A 15,231-nucleotide genomic window follows, 5' to 3' on the forward strand; every position below is an offset into this window, starting at 1 on the left:
AGTATTTCCCATTAACACTCTCTTCCTCTCCTTCTTATAATAGTATTCATCCTCTCCCCTTCCCATGCCCTCTTTGTGTGGTATAGATTATCCTATTTTTCTTATTCCTTCAAGTTACTCTTGGTGCCATCTCCTATTCCACACCCCCACTTCCCCCTCCCCCATATCATCTTATACCATTTAGTACTCCAAACTCTCCCTAGTGAGTACAATTTTTTAGAATTACACATAATATTTCTCTTTATAGAAATACAAATAATTTGATCTTATTGAAGCCCTTGAAGAAGGAAATTTAAATATTAAGAGTTTTCTTTCTTTCCTCTCTCTTTCTTATTTATATTTTCATTTTTTTCTTGTTTTTTGTGGTTAGATATCAAACTTTCCATTTAGTCCTGGTCTTTTCTGTGCAAATACTTGGAAATCTTCTATCTTGTTGAATGCCCATACTTTCCTCTGGAAGTATATAGTCAGTTTTCATGGGTAGGTGATGCTTGGTTGTAGACCCAATTCTCTTGCCTTTCTGAATATCATGTTCCAAGCCTTGCAGTCTTGTAGTATAGAGGCTGCCAGATCTTGTGTAATCCTGATTGGTCTTCCTTGATATCTGAATTGTCTCTTTCTCGCTTCTTGTAATATTTTCTCCTAACTTGGAAGCTTTTGAATTTGGCTATTACATTCCTGGGGGTTGTCTTCTGAGGATTTAGTGTAGAGGGTGTTCTATGGGCTCTTTCAATGTCTATTTTGCCCTCTTGTTCAAGGACATTAGGGCAGTTTTCTTGGATAATTTCTTGTAATATGATATCTAGATTTCTATTTGTCTCTGATTTTTCCAGAAGACCAATAATTCTCAAGTTGTCTCCTCTAGACCTGTTTTCTTGATCTGTTATCTTCTCATTGAGTTATTTTATGTCTTCTATTTTGTCAGTCTTTTGACTTTGCTTTATTAATTCTTGCTGTCTCATGTGATCATTGGCTTCTGCTTGGCCAATTCTAGCCTTTAAAGACTGGTTTTCAGCTATAATCTTTTGGTTTTCCTTTTCTGTCTGGTCTGTCTGGCTCTTCATGGCTTCCAGCTGGTTATTTCTGGTCTTCAATTTGCTTATCATTTCATTTGCTTTCTGAACCTCAATTTCCAGTTGCGAAATTCTGCCTTTTAAACTTATTTTATTTTTAAACTGTTTCTCACTTTTCTTGTCAGATCTCTTCCATATTTCTCATGATCTCAGATTTGAACTCTTCAAGAGCTTGTGACCAATTTTCATTTTTCTTTGCGAAGGTTTGGATGTCTTTAATTGTCCTCTGCATTCTGGGTTTTTTCTGTGCAAAAGTTATCAAATGGTAGAGCTTTTTTTTGTTTTTTTTGGTGGTTATTTCTTGGGCCTTGGTTGTCATCATTATGCTTTCTCAGCCAGAAGTCTGAGTAAGGCAGGCAGATTCTCTTTGTATGGACCTAAGGAGCAGTTTTTGCCTGAGGCTACTTTGCCAGTCTCATGGCTTCCCCTCTCTGCTAGGCCTCTGCTATCTGTGGCCACTCTCGGCCTTACTCTTGCCTCCAAGGTCTTCACTTCCCAGCCTCCTGGGTTCTCTGGTCTAGCTTTTTTCAGGTTCAAGCCCCCATGGTCCTAGTCAGCTGCCCAGAGCCTGGAAATTGGCCCAGGCTTGCTCCTCTGCCTGAGGTTCTCCGGAGTCTCAGTGGGCTGAGCTGCTTCCACTGTCCGCTGCCTCTCTCAACCTCACTCCTGTGCCCAAAGTCTGAGCTCTCCATCCTCCTAGGGTATCAAGTCTTGCTGCTCTCGGGGGCAAGCTTGGTGGTGCCAGTTAACTGCCAAGGAGCTAGATTTTGTGCCCCCGCTCGCTCTAACTCTGGTGGGCAGCCTCTGATTCTGGTACTGTGGGTGGGTTGGGGGAGGTTGATCAGCTCGCATTTTGATGGGAGCTATTCCCCCCACACCACTTATAGTGTGGAAGTACCCAAATCCCAGGTACCTTAGATACTGCATCCTATTGTGGGGTACCTTCTTTCATCTCGATTTTTTTTTTTTTTGTCCTTTGGAGGTATGCTGGTGGTTGGTAGTGACTGGAGTAAAGAGCCCTGCTTTTACTCTGCAGCCCCTTAACCCTGGAAGTCCTTTGTGAGTGTCTTAAATCTCTGTTTTCTCTATTGACTCTCTATTAGTATAACTTTCCTCTGAATTAGACTCTTTCATTCCTTTTGTAAACTTGTGCATTTTAATGATGACACTCAAAAGGACTCCTGATAGATTCACTTAATAAATGCTCATAGATTGCAAGCTAATCTGGTACCTAATTTCTGCTTAATCATCTGTGGAATATTGTTTAATAATCAGGTTTATTTCCAGCTTCCGATCCATAGTAAACTTGAGATAACCTTTCTATTTTTTTAAGGAACTTGGCTAAATGAGGATAGAGCAATAAGGGCTGGGAGTGCCAAGGAGAAAGCCCTACCTTATAAAGACAATTTTTTTTTTTTTAGTTTTTAAAAAATTATTTATTTAAAAATTTTTCCATGGTTACATGATTCATGTCTCTCTTCTCTCTTCCCTCCCTGCCTCCCAGAGCTGACAAACAATTTCTCTGGGTTATACATATATTATCACTCACAACCTATTTTTATATTATTCATTTTTGTAATACTCTCTTAAAGATAACTTTTTATGACACTTTCAGAGTCACACTCTAGCCTTCTTGGTGTGATTCAGTACTTCAATGGATAGAAACTGTACTCATTTTTCACCTTTTTACATTTCAGCACTCTGGTCCTTTGGCTAATGCGGACTGTACCTCACTGTGTTTTTCAGGCTCATCCTTGATTTTCTGCTAGTGTCTGAAGCGATGATGGCAATATCTCTGCAATGTCATGGCAGGATGTGGCACCCACATAGCCAGGATTTCAGCTTCCAAGGGTGCTTGAAAATGGGTTCTTCCAGGACTTTATCATGTTTAAAGGAGGAAACTGTCTCGAGTGGTCAGCCTTGTTTGTAAATGACCTCCACTTTGCACATTATTCCCTGTCTCTCTGGCTGTCTTTATAAGGCTTGGAATATTGATAGAGGAGGTTTCCTCAGTCATCTGTAATAATGAAATTACAGGTCCAGACTTAGATGATCAAATATTGTACAAGATGATTTTTTCCCTATTGTTTTGCTCTACATTGGTACCTTAGAAGGCCTGTGATTTCATCATGGTTGGCCCTTGCTTTCCTCCAAACTCTGTAAATGGTCTGTGCCCTTTTTTGCTCCCCCTTTTCCCCCATCGTTCCCTTCAGGTCAGCTTTGTGGTGGTAGGCTTTGCTGCACTTAGCAGGACCGGTCCTCAGATAAGAGGGAGAAAGGCTCTTGCCAGGAATGTGCTGGAAACCTTTCTAGCCTCCTGTTACCTACCTTTCTGAGCTTGTTTTTGTGCCTCTGGTATTGCCTTTGAAAAGACAGGCTTCTCCCTCTCAGTCACAGTAATGTGATCAAATAGGACTTGAGCGGAGGATTCATTTTGAAATAGAAGAAAATACGACCTACATTTCCTTCTCTTAAAATTGGAGAGTCCAGGTGTCTCCTCCTACCTTCCATTCTTGTGTTATTTAATGATGCTGAAATAGTAACATGTTATTGGATCTCATTTTCAGGGATTTTTTTTAATTCATTTCCTTTTGTACCTGAAAATAGCTGGCTTGGAAATTTTCTACCAATGCAGATAAGCAACTTCCCTGTGACTTCGTCATAGAGAATATTTTGGGGGTGCCACGAAGTGAACTGACTAGCCTGTGGTCCCAGGTTATATCTGTCACAGAACTCTCCCCGTCTTTCAGTCAACCAGGCTAGTCTTTCTCTACTTTGCCTTGTAGAGCTGCTGAGGATTTTCAGACATTGTCTATTCCAACCTTATTTTAAAGGTGGAAGAAATTGAGATTCATGGTGAGGGAAGTGATTTAGCTGAAGTCACAGGTAGCTTTCTTGGGCCCACTTTCCAAGTTTGATTGCTGTCTGGAGTGTTGGGTCAATGAGATGGTACAGTGGACAGAGTGCTGGGCCTGGAATCAGGAAGACCTGAGTTCAAATCTTACCTAAGACACTTACCAGTACTGTGACCCAGGGCAGGTCTAGTCACTGTGAGCCTTTTTGCCTTAGTTTTCCTCATCAGTAAAATCAGCTGGAGGAAATGGTGTACCATTTAAGTGTCTTTGCTGAGAAGACTCCCAATGGGGTCATGAAGAATTAATTGTACATAACTTGAAAACATCTGGGAAGTACAGGAATAGTCTTACCTTTTTTGAGTCATAGACTCTTTGGCAGTGTGGTGAAACATATATGAGTGAATGTTTTAAAATACATCAGATAGGGGCAGCTGGGTAGCTCAGTGGAGTGAGAGTCAGGCCTAGAGACAGGAGGTCCTAGGTTCAAACCCGGCCTCAGCCACTTCCCAGCTGTGTGACCCTGGGCAAGTCACTTGACCCCCATTGCCCACCCTTACCAATCTTCCACCTATGAGACAATACACTGAAGTACAAGGGTTAAAAAAAATAAAATAAAATGAAATAAAAATATGGTTTAAGAATGTTGTAAACTGCTGTCACATTAGAGGAAAATAAAATAAAATTTAAAAAAAAATACATCAGATAAAATACATAGGATCATAAAGAAAATAAATTACATAAAAATGCAATTACTAAATTAAAAACAAATGAAACAGAAAAATTCATAGAACCCCAGGTTAAGAATCCCTGCATTGCACCATATTGCAAAGGTTGGCAACCTTTTTGGCTGTGAGAACCATAAATGCCTGAAGAAGGAGGAGGATGGAGGCAGAAAAGGAGCTGGAATATGGGGTGGGGGCTGAAGGGCCCCCTGGGGCACATCCTGGGGCTCTGCCTGGACTGGCCGGTCGAAGGTTGAGCCAGATATGGCTCGAGAGCCATACCTTGCTGACTCCTGCCATATTGTATTTGGGATGATGTGGACGTAGATTGGGAGAATGCTTATTTACCCATTTATTTTATATATAGAGATTGGGAGAATGCCTATTTACCCAGCTATTTCAAAATAATTTAAATTAAATTTATTTATTATATTATACAAATACAATTAATTTGAAATAAATTAATAACATTAAAATGAAAAAATAATAAGAAAAAATTTATAATTTACCTCTATATCACCCCAGATACAATTTTATATTTATATATATATATATATATATATATACATGTTTATGTATATATATACATATATATATATTTCTAGCTATTTTAAGAGACTTATTTGAAAAAGCATATAGTGATTATAGAAAATTTTAATGCGCCTGATTGGTTATCTTGAGGGTCTGTTTTAATGATGTGCTTAAAACAAGGTTTCTGGATCAGAAAATCACCATCCTGTTTTTCTTCAGAGAAAGTTGATTATGTAAACCCTGTATATTAACCAACCACCGCTTGCTAGTGAAGCACAATATATCTTTATTTTACAGGTCGAAACAAGAGTCCAGAATGGGGAGAGGAATACTGTCCCAAAGAACTTAATATGCCCCGAAGCAGGGAGGAAGATCCAGCCCTGAAACCCTTTCCCCGGCCTTTGCTGTCCTAGACGTAAGACAAGGGTTAGGAATGAAGCCACCACTATGTCCTCCGTCAGCGAAGTGAATGCCGACCTCCGAGAGCTGTTAACAAACATTAACTTGGAGCAGTATCTGGGGTGCTTCCAGCAGTCGGGCTACCACACGCTGAAGGACTGCGCCCAGATCAATGACAGCATCCTACAGAAAATCGGAGTGTTGCCCACCGGCCACCGAAGGAGGATTCTCAAGCAGTTGGAGATGATCCTTTCAAGACTGCCCGAGCCAGTGGTGTACGCAAACGTTCAGAAAAGAAAGAAGGAGCCCGAGCCCTTCGAGGATGCCCCATCTTCGTTGGCCGGTCCAGAGAGCTGGGGACGCATCTCGAGCTTGTGTGGGACTCAGAGCGCCGGCCCCGAGCCTTCGGAGGCTTCTGCCACAGTTTGTGGCAGACGTGATGTCTGTAATGAAAACAGGCAGCCTACAGAATCAGTGGATACATCTTCCCCCCCTAAGCACAGTGATTCTCCTCTAGACGCGGCGTCCCTGCAGAATTTGGATGCTTGTCAAGATCTCGCCCTTGACGGTGGAAAGGCAGAGAATGCAACTTTGGTTACAAAAAAGAATGTAGATTGCGCAGAGGCAAAAGAACCAATAGGGAAAGTTGGTTGGAACGTAGATAGTGCCGGGGAGTCTCATGATGAAGAGAGGGGACCTCTTTTCTCCCTGGATTATTCTAGTTCCAAAACAGATTCTGAAAAGAAGCCCGGGATTCTATCCTCTACGCCCCCCTCATCGCCATTCTTTGAATTTAAAGGAGAGATGATTGTCAATGACTTGTATATATCATCCACCCAAAGCCCAGCACCGATGAGGAGTCGCAGTAAATTGGTTTCCAGACCATCACGATCTTTCATGTTAAGACACCGACCTGTGCCAGAAATCCCTGTGACATCCAAAGGAGCTATTTCAGGGAGGTAACTACTTTTATAATCGAACTAAGTTTGGGGGTTTTATTTATTTATTTTTAGATTAAAAAAAATAAAACTTTTTTGGAGTAAAATTTATTAATAATTATTTTGGATATCATAGTTGTACTACACAGAAGTAGCGTGATATAAAAGGAAAGCTGGAGTGAATATTCCATTGGCACAAATCACATCCATCTTTTAAAAGTTTTTTTAACCTATAAAATGAGGCAGGATACGGTATGCACTGCCTACTTTTGAGTTTTATTGTGAAGATGATAGGACGAGGGACTCCTAAGATGAGGAAACTTCCTTTTCTGGTGCAGTTCAGAATCTCTTCTGTAATCTTAGAAAATTTCTTAAAACACTGAGTTTAATTCATTTTCTGGGGTTGATACAGTTCGTATGTGTCATAGATGGTACTTGAATCCAGATTTTCTTCACTCTGGTTAAGAAAGAGGCTCGTTGGTTGGAACTTAGTATTCTATTCACTTTAGAGTACTATAGAAATGTGAGTTGTTAGCATAATAATCATTAATAAGAATAATTTCATTATTTACAAATTGAGCCTGAACAATCTATAATTTTTCCACAGGGTCTAAGTAATATATCCTGTAGGTCCAAGGTCTGTCCTGTCTACCCATTTTACTTAGCTAGTGATTTCTTTCCATATAATTTCCAGGCATCCATAGTCACTGGGGAGGAAGGAGGTGGTAAAGAGATCAACTGAGAAATTGGGATCAGAGCAGCTCTTTTATGATTGGACAGTTTTTTCAGAATTTCAAAGTCATAAATTTGCACATTTCTGCATGATAATATTTTTACTTGCAAAGTATTTTTTTCCCCTTTAAATTGAACATAAATTGGCCTCTTAAGTAAAAGAAAAATGGAGATATAGTCTTTAGATACTAAACATTTTTGGCATGAAGAGACAGGTTGTAGTACCCTGAAAAAGGAGCCTGTAGTGGAGCTGATTTTATGGTACTTTGTTAAACATGTACCCTTGCCAAAAAAGTACAAGGGATATTAAATGTCTTTGACTCCTTATAAACAAAGAGGCCGATTTTGAATAAGATATATTTTATTTCACTGGCTATATTGTATTTTGCAAACTTTACTGAAATTTAAAAAATGTTATCTGGTTGCAAGTTATGCATTATACATTAAAAAATGTCTTGGCATTTGGGCGATTAGGATCTTCAGGAAAGAGAGCACTGAAATGCAAGTATAATCAGAGCTCACTAACTCTTTATAGGAATATATCTAAGTAAACTCTGAACCTGATGTTCACCTAATGTTCATTCTCCTTGGCTGCTTTGCTATAATGTTAAATGTGAACTATGTATCATATAGATGTATATTTTAATAAATATATTTCAATATAATTAATTTCCTTTGTAATCTTATATATTTTATTTAATGAATTTAAAAACATTCTCAGAATTTGGTCATAGAATTAAGCAGATTTCCAAAGGGGGAACTTACTCTCCTCAAAAGATTAAGAATCCCTGCTCTAAGACCGCAGAATGCAGAATAAGTGCTATTCTACATTGGTAGGGGAATCTGACTTTCTTGCTTACACAGGTGAAACCACAGATCTGGGTTGAAAAAAATTTAAAAGGAGATTTTTAAAGACACACTATTTAAAAGCTATAATGAAATCAACTAATTTCTAAAATCTTAGACATTTACTTACATATGTTTTATTTATAGATTTGTATTTTCTGGAAATCAAAAATATAATTGCCTAAGATTGGTCTTCTAATTTTCAAAATGCCATTTACCAAGACTCTGGAATTATAATTCAGATATTAGGCCTTCCCTTTGGAGTCTGTGCTCCTGTTTTGTTGTGTGACCTTGGGAAAGTTACTAAACCCTCTAGGGTCTCAGCACCTATAAAATGAAAAGGTTGGATTAATGATCTCTAGGGTACTTTATGTTTCTAATATTCTTTGATTCAGTGATTCCTATGTTAAATGAAAGTGTAATGCCTGAAGTATAATGCCGGATGTAGCCTCTAAGAATATATAGGCGTGAAGCAACTACAGGCAATGAAAATGAATGTAATTTTTCAGACATTTAATGAACCACAAATTATTAAAAGTATAAAGTAATTATCCTTTCCTTTTAAAAAGAAAATGCTTTTTTTTGGTGAGTGTGCTTTTTATTATTCATGAAAGGAAAGAAGTTTTTGCAAGCTGATATCATGCAGAAAGATACACCATAACTTAACTGTAGTAAATTTAGAGTGTGAATCACTGAAATGGAAATAGACATTCTATAATGCATCTTCTCCTTATAGTTAAAATAGTAGAAAGAGTGGAAAATCTTTTATAGTTATAAAACTATAGAGCTAGAAAGGGAACTGACCCACTACTTATTCAAAATCTGTGTTTTATTTTTATTTTTTAAACAAATGAGAAAACTGAGACCCAAAAAGATAGATGAAATGTGACTTTCTGTCACAACTAATAACAGATGTGAAATAGAAATCACATCTTCTGAATTCTGGTCAATAAACTTTGTGTTTCATTACACTAAGTTAGATTAGCAAATTGACATATTGTCTTTTTAGCTTGACATATAGCTGCAAAGGACCATGAGAAATACTAGACTACTTACTATTCAGTTACCTCAAGTTGTAGGGGACATTTGCTAAAATAAAAGTTCAAATTAAATTAATGTGATTAAGGTTATGACCGAAGTCACACAGATTAGTGTAAAATTGCCACTTTTGGTTTTTGAATCAATAGTTCAAAAGTCAATTTAACTCATAATCAATGAACTCATTTAAAAGCTTCTAGGGTAGTGTTACTTTTAATAGAAATGCTATTTTCTGGTAGAAATGCCATTTTAATAATCTGCATCTTTGTGTACCATTTGGAAGGACTTAAAAAAAATTATACTCAAAGTTCTCTATTGAAATCGTTGTATGTCTACAAATGTGTTTAAATATTAGAATTATAGCTTTAGCATTGAGAGGATGCTCAGATGCCATCACACCCAACCCTCTCATTTTGTAGATGGGGCAAGTCAGATTCAGCATCACTTGATGACTTTTCCAAAGTCACAGTGGCAGTAATCCTAAGTGTCTGTACCCAGGTTCTCTGGGACCAGAGCCACTGCTCATTCCACTGTATCATACTTTAAAACTAAAGCAAATGGCAGAAGTCTGGCAATTTTTATACTTTTCTGATTGTTTTATTCCCAGGAAGTACCTGTATATATCTATTTCTAGAACATGATAATGCTGAGACTTTAATTGTTTAAGTTTGGATTTCATATTTTTGACCTAATACTCATTGTTTTTGTCCTCAGTCAATAGGCTTTGGGTGCCTGCTAAATTCATGTGTATATATAGTTAGATATTTGACACTGACATTGAGATCTCTATTGACATATTTGAGGCTCACTCTGCCTAAGCTTGTGATTTTTCTCTTGAAATTGGATTGTGAAATAGATCCACGACAAGAGAAGAGTGTATTTATTGACAGATGCGCTGTTATATTTGGTGGTGCCCGTAATTTATTTTTCTGTAGTGTGAGTGGAGTTAATAGGTTACCATAGATCACTAAGGAAAAATCTTGGGTGGTGGTCTTCAAAGTATTTAATTTAGGCATCAGCAACAAAAAATATTTTGATGAGAAGTATTATTTTAATTCATCCTGGAAAGTAATTTTATTCATTGGTCCTTATTTCTTTTTTCAGGTGCTTGTATTTAAACTCATTTCTTGGCCTAAAGTAAAAAAATAAATTTTGTACTTTATTTATCAAACATATTTTTAAGCACCTACTGTGTATTTGGCACTATGGAAGGACAAAAATAAAGTAAGGCAGTCCTTACCCTAAAGAAACTGATATCCTACTACCTTTGTAGGAACTTGTTAAAGTCATATGAATGAAACTGCAGTTGTTAAGGTTGGTAGCTCTACTGCGGGTTGGAATATAGGTTGGAATATAGGAAGGTTGGAATATATTCATTAATTTAGGATAAATGCTAAGAACATTTGATTACATTTCATTCTGAAAAGTTACTCATTCTTATAAGTCATAAAGAGCATGTTGCAGCCAGTAAGCAATGTAATTGGGTTATATCCATGTAGTAAGTGCTCAATGACAGAAATCAGAGTTTCATAGAGTGATAAGGCTGGAAGAGATTCGAGATTATGTGAAATAAATCCCTCATTTTCCCCATCCGAGGTATCGGAAGCTTAGAGAGGTTATGTGATCTGTGGATGCCTGGTTGAGATGGGAACCAAAGTCTTAAGCACTGAGGCAGTAATGGCTCCCTTTCCATTTCAAAATGTTTCAGTTTACCAACAGCCCTCAAGCTACAGTTAAATGGATTTCTATTATATCATTAGTATGGCCAGAAATATCTGTGTTCCTACTTAATAGCTTCTCAGAGCAGAAAGCCCCATTCATTGGTCAGATAAGAGTTACTTGTATTCTTTTGATACTTACCTACTCCCATGACTTTGTGACCTCATCACTAGGGGAAGATTTCCACCCCGTTATACATCAGAATCGATCTATTTCTACTTGGTCTGTGGTATTCCTATCTATGTATTTTTTGTAATTTTTCCATTGAGTATTTCCCATGCTTCTGGAAAGCTGTTTTTTTCTTGTTTGATTCCCTGGGTTTTCCTTAAGTAAACCATCTTGCTCTTTGTGGATAGGGAGCGTTTTGTTTTCTGTTTGCTGATGTGCTGCTCTCTTTAATTTATGCCCTAATTTATTTTTATTGCAAGCATTTCTAGAACTTTGTCAAAAATATATGGGAGGGAGCACACTTCACCCAGATTCATACTGGGAAAGTTTCTAATTTCTCCCTCCCAATTTTTTTTCTTACCACTGGAAGGTGGATGGTAATGGTGTTAGCACTGTATGAGGGATAGGCCCTCTCTAGGCTTAGAGGTTTGTAAATCTTAATTCTAGGTAAATAAAGCTGGGGGGGGGGAGGTTGTGGAGCCTGTAGGTATCATTTTTGCTATAATATTTTATGTCCTCTCAAATTCCCCACCTCCCCCAGTCTTTCAGGCCTCATCATCCCTTTAGGAATCTCTTCAATACCTATCCTTAATTTCATTGAACCTATCAGAAACTGAAAAGGGGCCCCAGAAGTGAATTTAGAGCTGTAAAGTAGGCCAGGAATGGAGTGTTAATTGGATGGTATTAAATAGTTATAGGGCTTATCAGGATAAGTATTTTTTTGTGTAAGAGAACAAATACTAGATTTGGATTCAGGGGACCTAGTTTGGAATCTTTCCAGTATCCGACCTTGGACAAATTACTTTAATCTTTCTTCCCATATCCTTTAAAGTGCTTTCCCTCAGTTTTACTCTCTGTAAGATAACAACAATACTGCTACCACCTTCTTTAGAGAGCTGTTTGTGAGCTAATGGATAGGCAAAACTTGGCAAAGCTGGAAAATGGTATTAAATATTGTCCATTATCATTATCTCTATATTATCGGGGACATCAAGGGAGGGAGGAGAAATACTTTCTAGGAACTACATCTGCCATCCAGATATTTCTAGATCTTTTAGTTAAGAGCATAATTTATTCTCAGAGATAGCATCTCTCTCATGGATCTAGTAAATAACTAACTTTCTGTCCAAATCTGTTTCTTTGTTTTATAACACGACAGGGATCATAGCTGATCTCAGATACTTCAACTAGTTTAACTCTCCATGATTCTATGAATAGTGCAAAGCTGAAATTTTACCATGGAAAGTCATTTGGTTTTCTTATTGACAAATCACAAAAAGGGGAGGGGAAATAGCACCCAGGGAAAAAATGCTGCTATTGTTGGATTTGCTTTATTTTTTTGGACTAGAACTGTGATTTCACTGGCATATGAAAGTCCCAGTGGGGAAGCTTAGCTTAGCGGGCAGCCTGCATGTATAATGGATGGGTTTAGAGCCTGGGGCACTAAGATGTTACATGACTTGGCCACAGTTCCCCAGCCTGACAGAGAGGAAGGATTTGAAATCAGATCTTCCAGATTCTGAGGCTTCCTCTCTGTTCCTAAATCAAGAGTGCTGTTAAGCAGTTTGAAATGGACTATTTTTACGTGTTTGAATTTTAAGGCTGTTGAGATGCCATGAGCACTGACAATCTATTAATGAGCTAAGGTACATTCATTTATGTAAGTGTGTCAGGAACACAGGAGCACATAGAAACCATTAGCGTCACCTGCTTTGCCCTGTGTTGTTCTGACTATCTAGGGTAATCTGAAGTGTGGAAGTGGTTTTCCTACGAGTGAGAGCAAAGTGGACTGAGGTAGCCAGGCTGCCAGTATTAAGCAACTTTAAACCAAGCATTGTGCAAAAGAAATATTTTCCCTTCTCTTGAGGAGTAGACGAGAAATGACTCCCACTCACTACGTGGCAACATCTCATGGAGTAAAAAACAAGAAATGCAGAGGACAGGAGCACTATGGGAGCAAGGAGTGGGGAGTAATAATCTGGATAATCACTCTGAGAAGGAAGAGAAAGTGGCAGAATCTGGGGCAGCTCAGAGGATGGAGTGCAGTGCCCAAGAGAGAGCCCTGCTTGTCTGCTCAGGTGGCCTGGCTTCTAAGCTGTCCATTAAGATGATAGGATCATAGATTAGAGCTAGAAAGGAGTTTTGAGGCACCACATCCAAACCCCTCATTTTCAGGTGAGGGGACTAAACCGCCAAGAGGCTAAGGGACTCCAGGTTCCACGGCTTTCTGTTCTCTAGATGTCATTAGGGAAAGACAGTACTCATTGGTGAGGGGTCTCAAGGTTTAAATGTGGCATGGAAGACATCTGGAATCCACCCTGCTGTTTTCTGAGGTGGAAATAACAGGAATAAAATAATCAAAAGAATTTTCTTTTCTCTGTTCATGCACAAGATAGTTAGGAATGATGATGCTGGTTGTGGTGTAAGTAAGAGGCCAATGAGGGAGTGGATCAGGAGGTGGCTAGCATGATTATTAAAAAGCTGGCTTTTTGTAAGAAATACAAGAGGCTTTAGATCTTAAAGAACAATGAAGAGAGGAACTGAGAACTACCTGAAAAATCTAGGAGAACTTAATGATTTGTATTGTTAAATGCTGATCAGTTGTAATTCACAATAGTTAAAAAGCTCACCAACTTCTCACATTTTTCTGTGAGACAAAGCTGGAAGGTTCAGTCAGCAGACTGGATGATAGGGGTCAGGATCCTCAAAGATCGGGACAGTTGTTCCATGGCTGAATCTAATAAGATGAAATTAAACAGGGATAAATAGAAAGTCTTTAGAGGCTGGTTCAAAAAAATTGAATTCATAAGTGTAAGATTGAGAAAGTCATGGTTAGGTAGCCATTTGCCCAGGAAATGTTTTTGAGGATTTAAGTGCAATGCAGGCTCAATACTAATGAACAGAGTGAAATCACAGCCAAGCAGACTAATGTGATGTTAGGTGGCTTTAAGAAAGATGCATTATTGCTAGCACTAAGGTGACAGTACCCAATTTATCAAATGCCCCTTCTGTACTGTGGTACCTCAGACTGAACCATGTGGTCATCTCTGGTCAGAGTAGTCAGAGGAAGACTGCTAGGATAATGAACAGTTTTGGGTCTATTTCTTCTTGGCATGTGAGCATTAGTTGAAGGAACTGGGGATATTTAGCCTAGAAATGTTGGAAGGACAGTGCACATGGGTAAAATGGATTGGATTTACTCAAATCCCAAAGGTCAGAACTAGAAATAATTTTTGGAAGTTGTGAAGAGTCAGATTTAGACTGGTTTTAAGGAAAAAAAAAAGGTTCTTAACCATTGTAGTCATATCCAAGTGGATGGCTGTCTCATCAAGTGTTGGGCTTCCCCGTTTGAAATTCTCAGGTAGAAGCTGGTTGACCACTGGTGGAGTATGTTTTCACAGAGATCCTTTTTGGCAGTTTTATGTTGGACTTAGATGTCTAGGGAGGCCTCTTCTAATTCTAAAATTATATCATTCCATAATTTTTCTAGCAATATAGTTTGTAATAATTTGTGTACTCACAAACCATGCCAAGTAGTAGCCCCTCAAGGAGGTGGTGCAGTGGATTGATTGCCAGGTCCAGACTCAGGAAGATTATTTCCTGTGTTCAAATATGGCTTCAGTTTGCTTACTAACTGTGTGAATCTGAACAAATCACTTAACCCTGTTTGCCTTAATTTCCTTGTCTGTAAAATAAGCTGGAAAAGGAAATGACACACTATTCCAGGATCTTTGCCAAGTAAACCCCGAAAGGGAACTTGAAGAGTCACAACTGAAAAACTGCTGAACAACTGCCCTCCGGGGCTGAGAATGTCAGTGTAGTTAACATATCAGTTTATATTTAAATGTCACACAGCTATGACTTTATAAACCAGGACACTGAGTAGGGATCTCAGTACTTAAAACTGGATTCTGTAAGTAGTCCCTGATTTAGCTGATGTTTGATGTTGGGCAATTTAGTTAATATATAAATGTCAATTTACTCATCTATAAACTAAAGATAATATCCCTGTTATTTACCAGAGAATGTTGAAAAGATCCTCTGAATTAATGCAAGTGTAATTACTTTGTAAGTTCTAAGCCTCTCTTCAAACTCAAAGCATTTAATGACATTTGTATATTGCTAGGATGCTTACAAAGTTTATGCTAAAGAATTTTCCGGTGTCTTCTGAAGTATTTTTTTAAAATTACTTTTCAGTAAATGATCTGAT

The 15,231-nt window shown here is 38.2% G+C and overlaps 1 protein-coding gene across 1 annotated transcript in view; it reads left to right on the forward strand.

Annotated features, from left to right (window-relative positions):
• Positions 1–5,512: 5,512 nt before the first annotated feature.
• The window catches only part of ARAP2 (ArfGAP with RhoGAP domain, ankyrin repeat and PH domain 2), a 195,566-nt gene continuing 185,847 nt past the window's right edge, over positions 5,513–15,231 (forward strand). The window contains exon 1 of the mRNA XM_044682425.1: positions 5,513–6,539. Coding sequence (XP_044538360.1) covers positions 5,629–6,539 — 911 coding nt within the window. The 5' untranslated portion in view covers positions 5,513–5,628. The remainder of the gene's footprint in view (positions 6,540–15,231) is intronic.

This window comes from Gracilinanus agilis, chromosome 6 (genome assembly GCF_016433145.1).
Source record: "Gracilinanus agilis isolate LMUSP501 chromosome 6, AgileGrace, whole genome shotgun sequence".
NCBI classification, from domain to species: Eukaryota; Metazoa; Chordata; class Mammalia; order Didelphimorphia; family Didelphidae; genus Gracilinanus; species Gracilinanus agilis.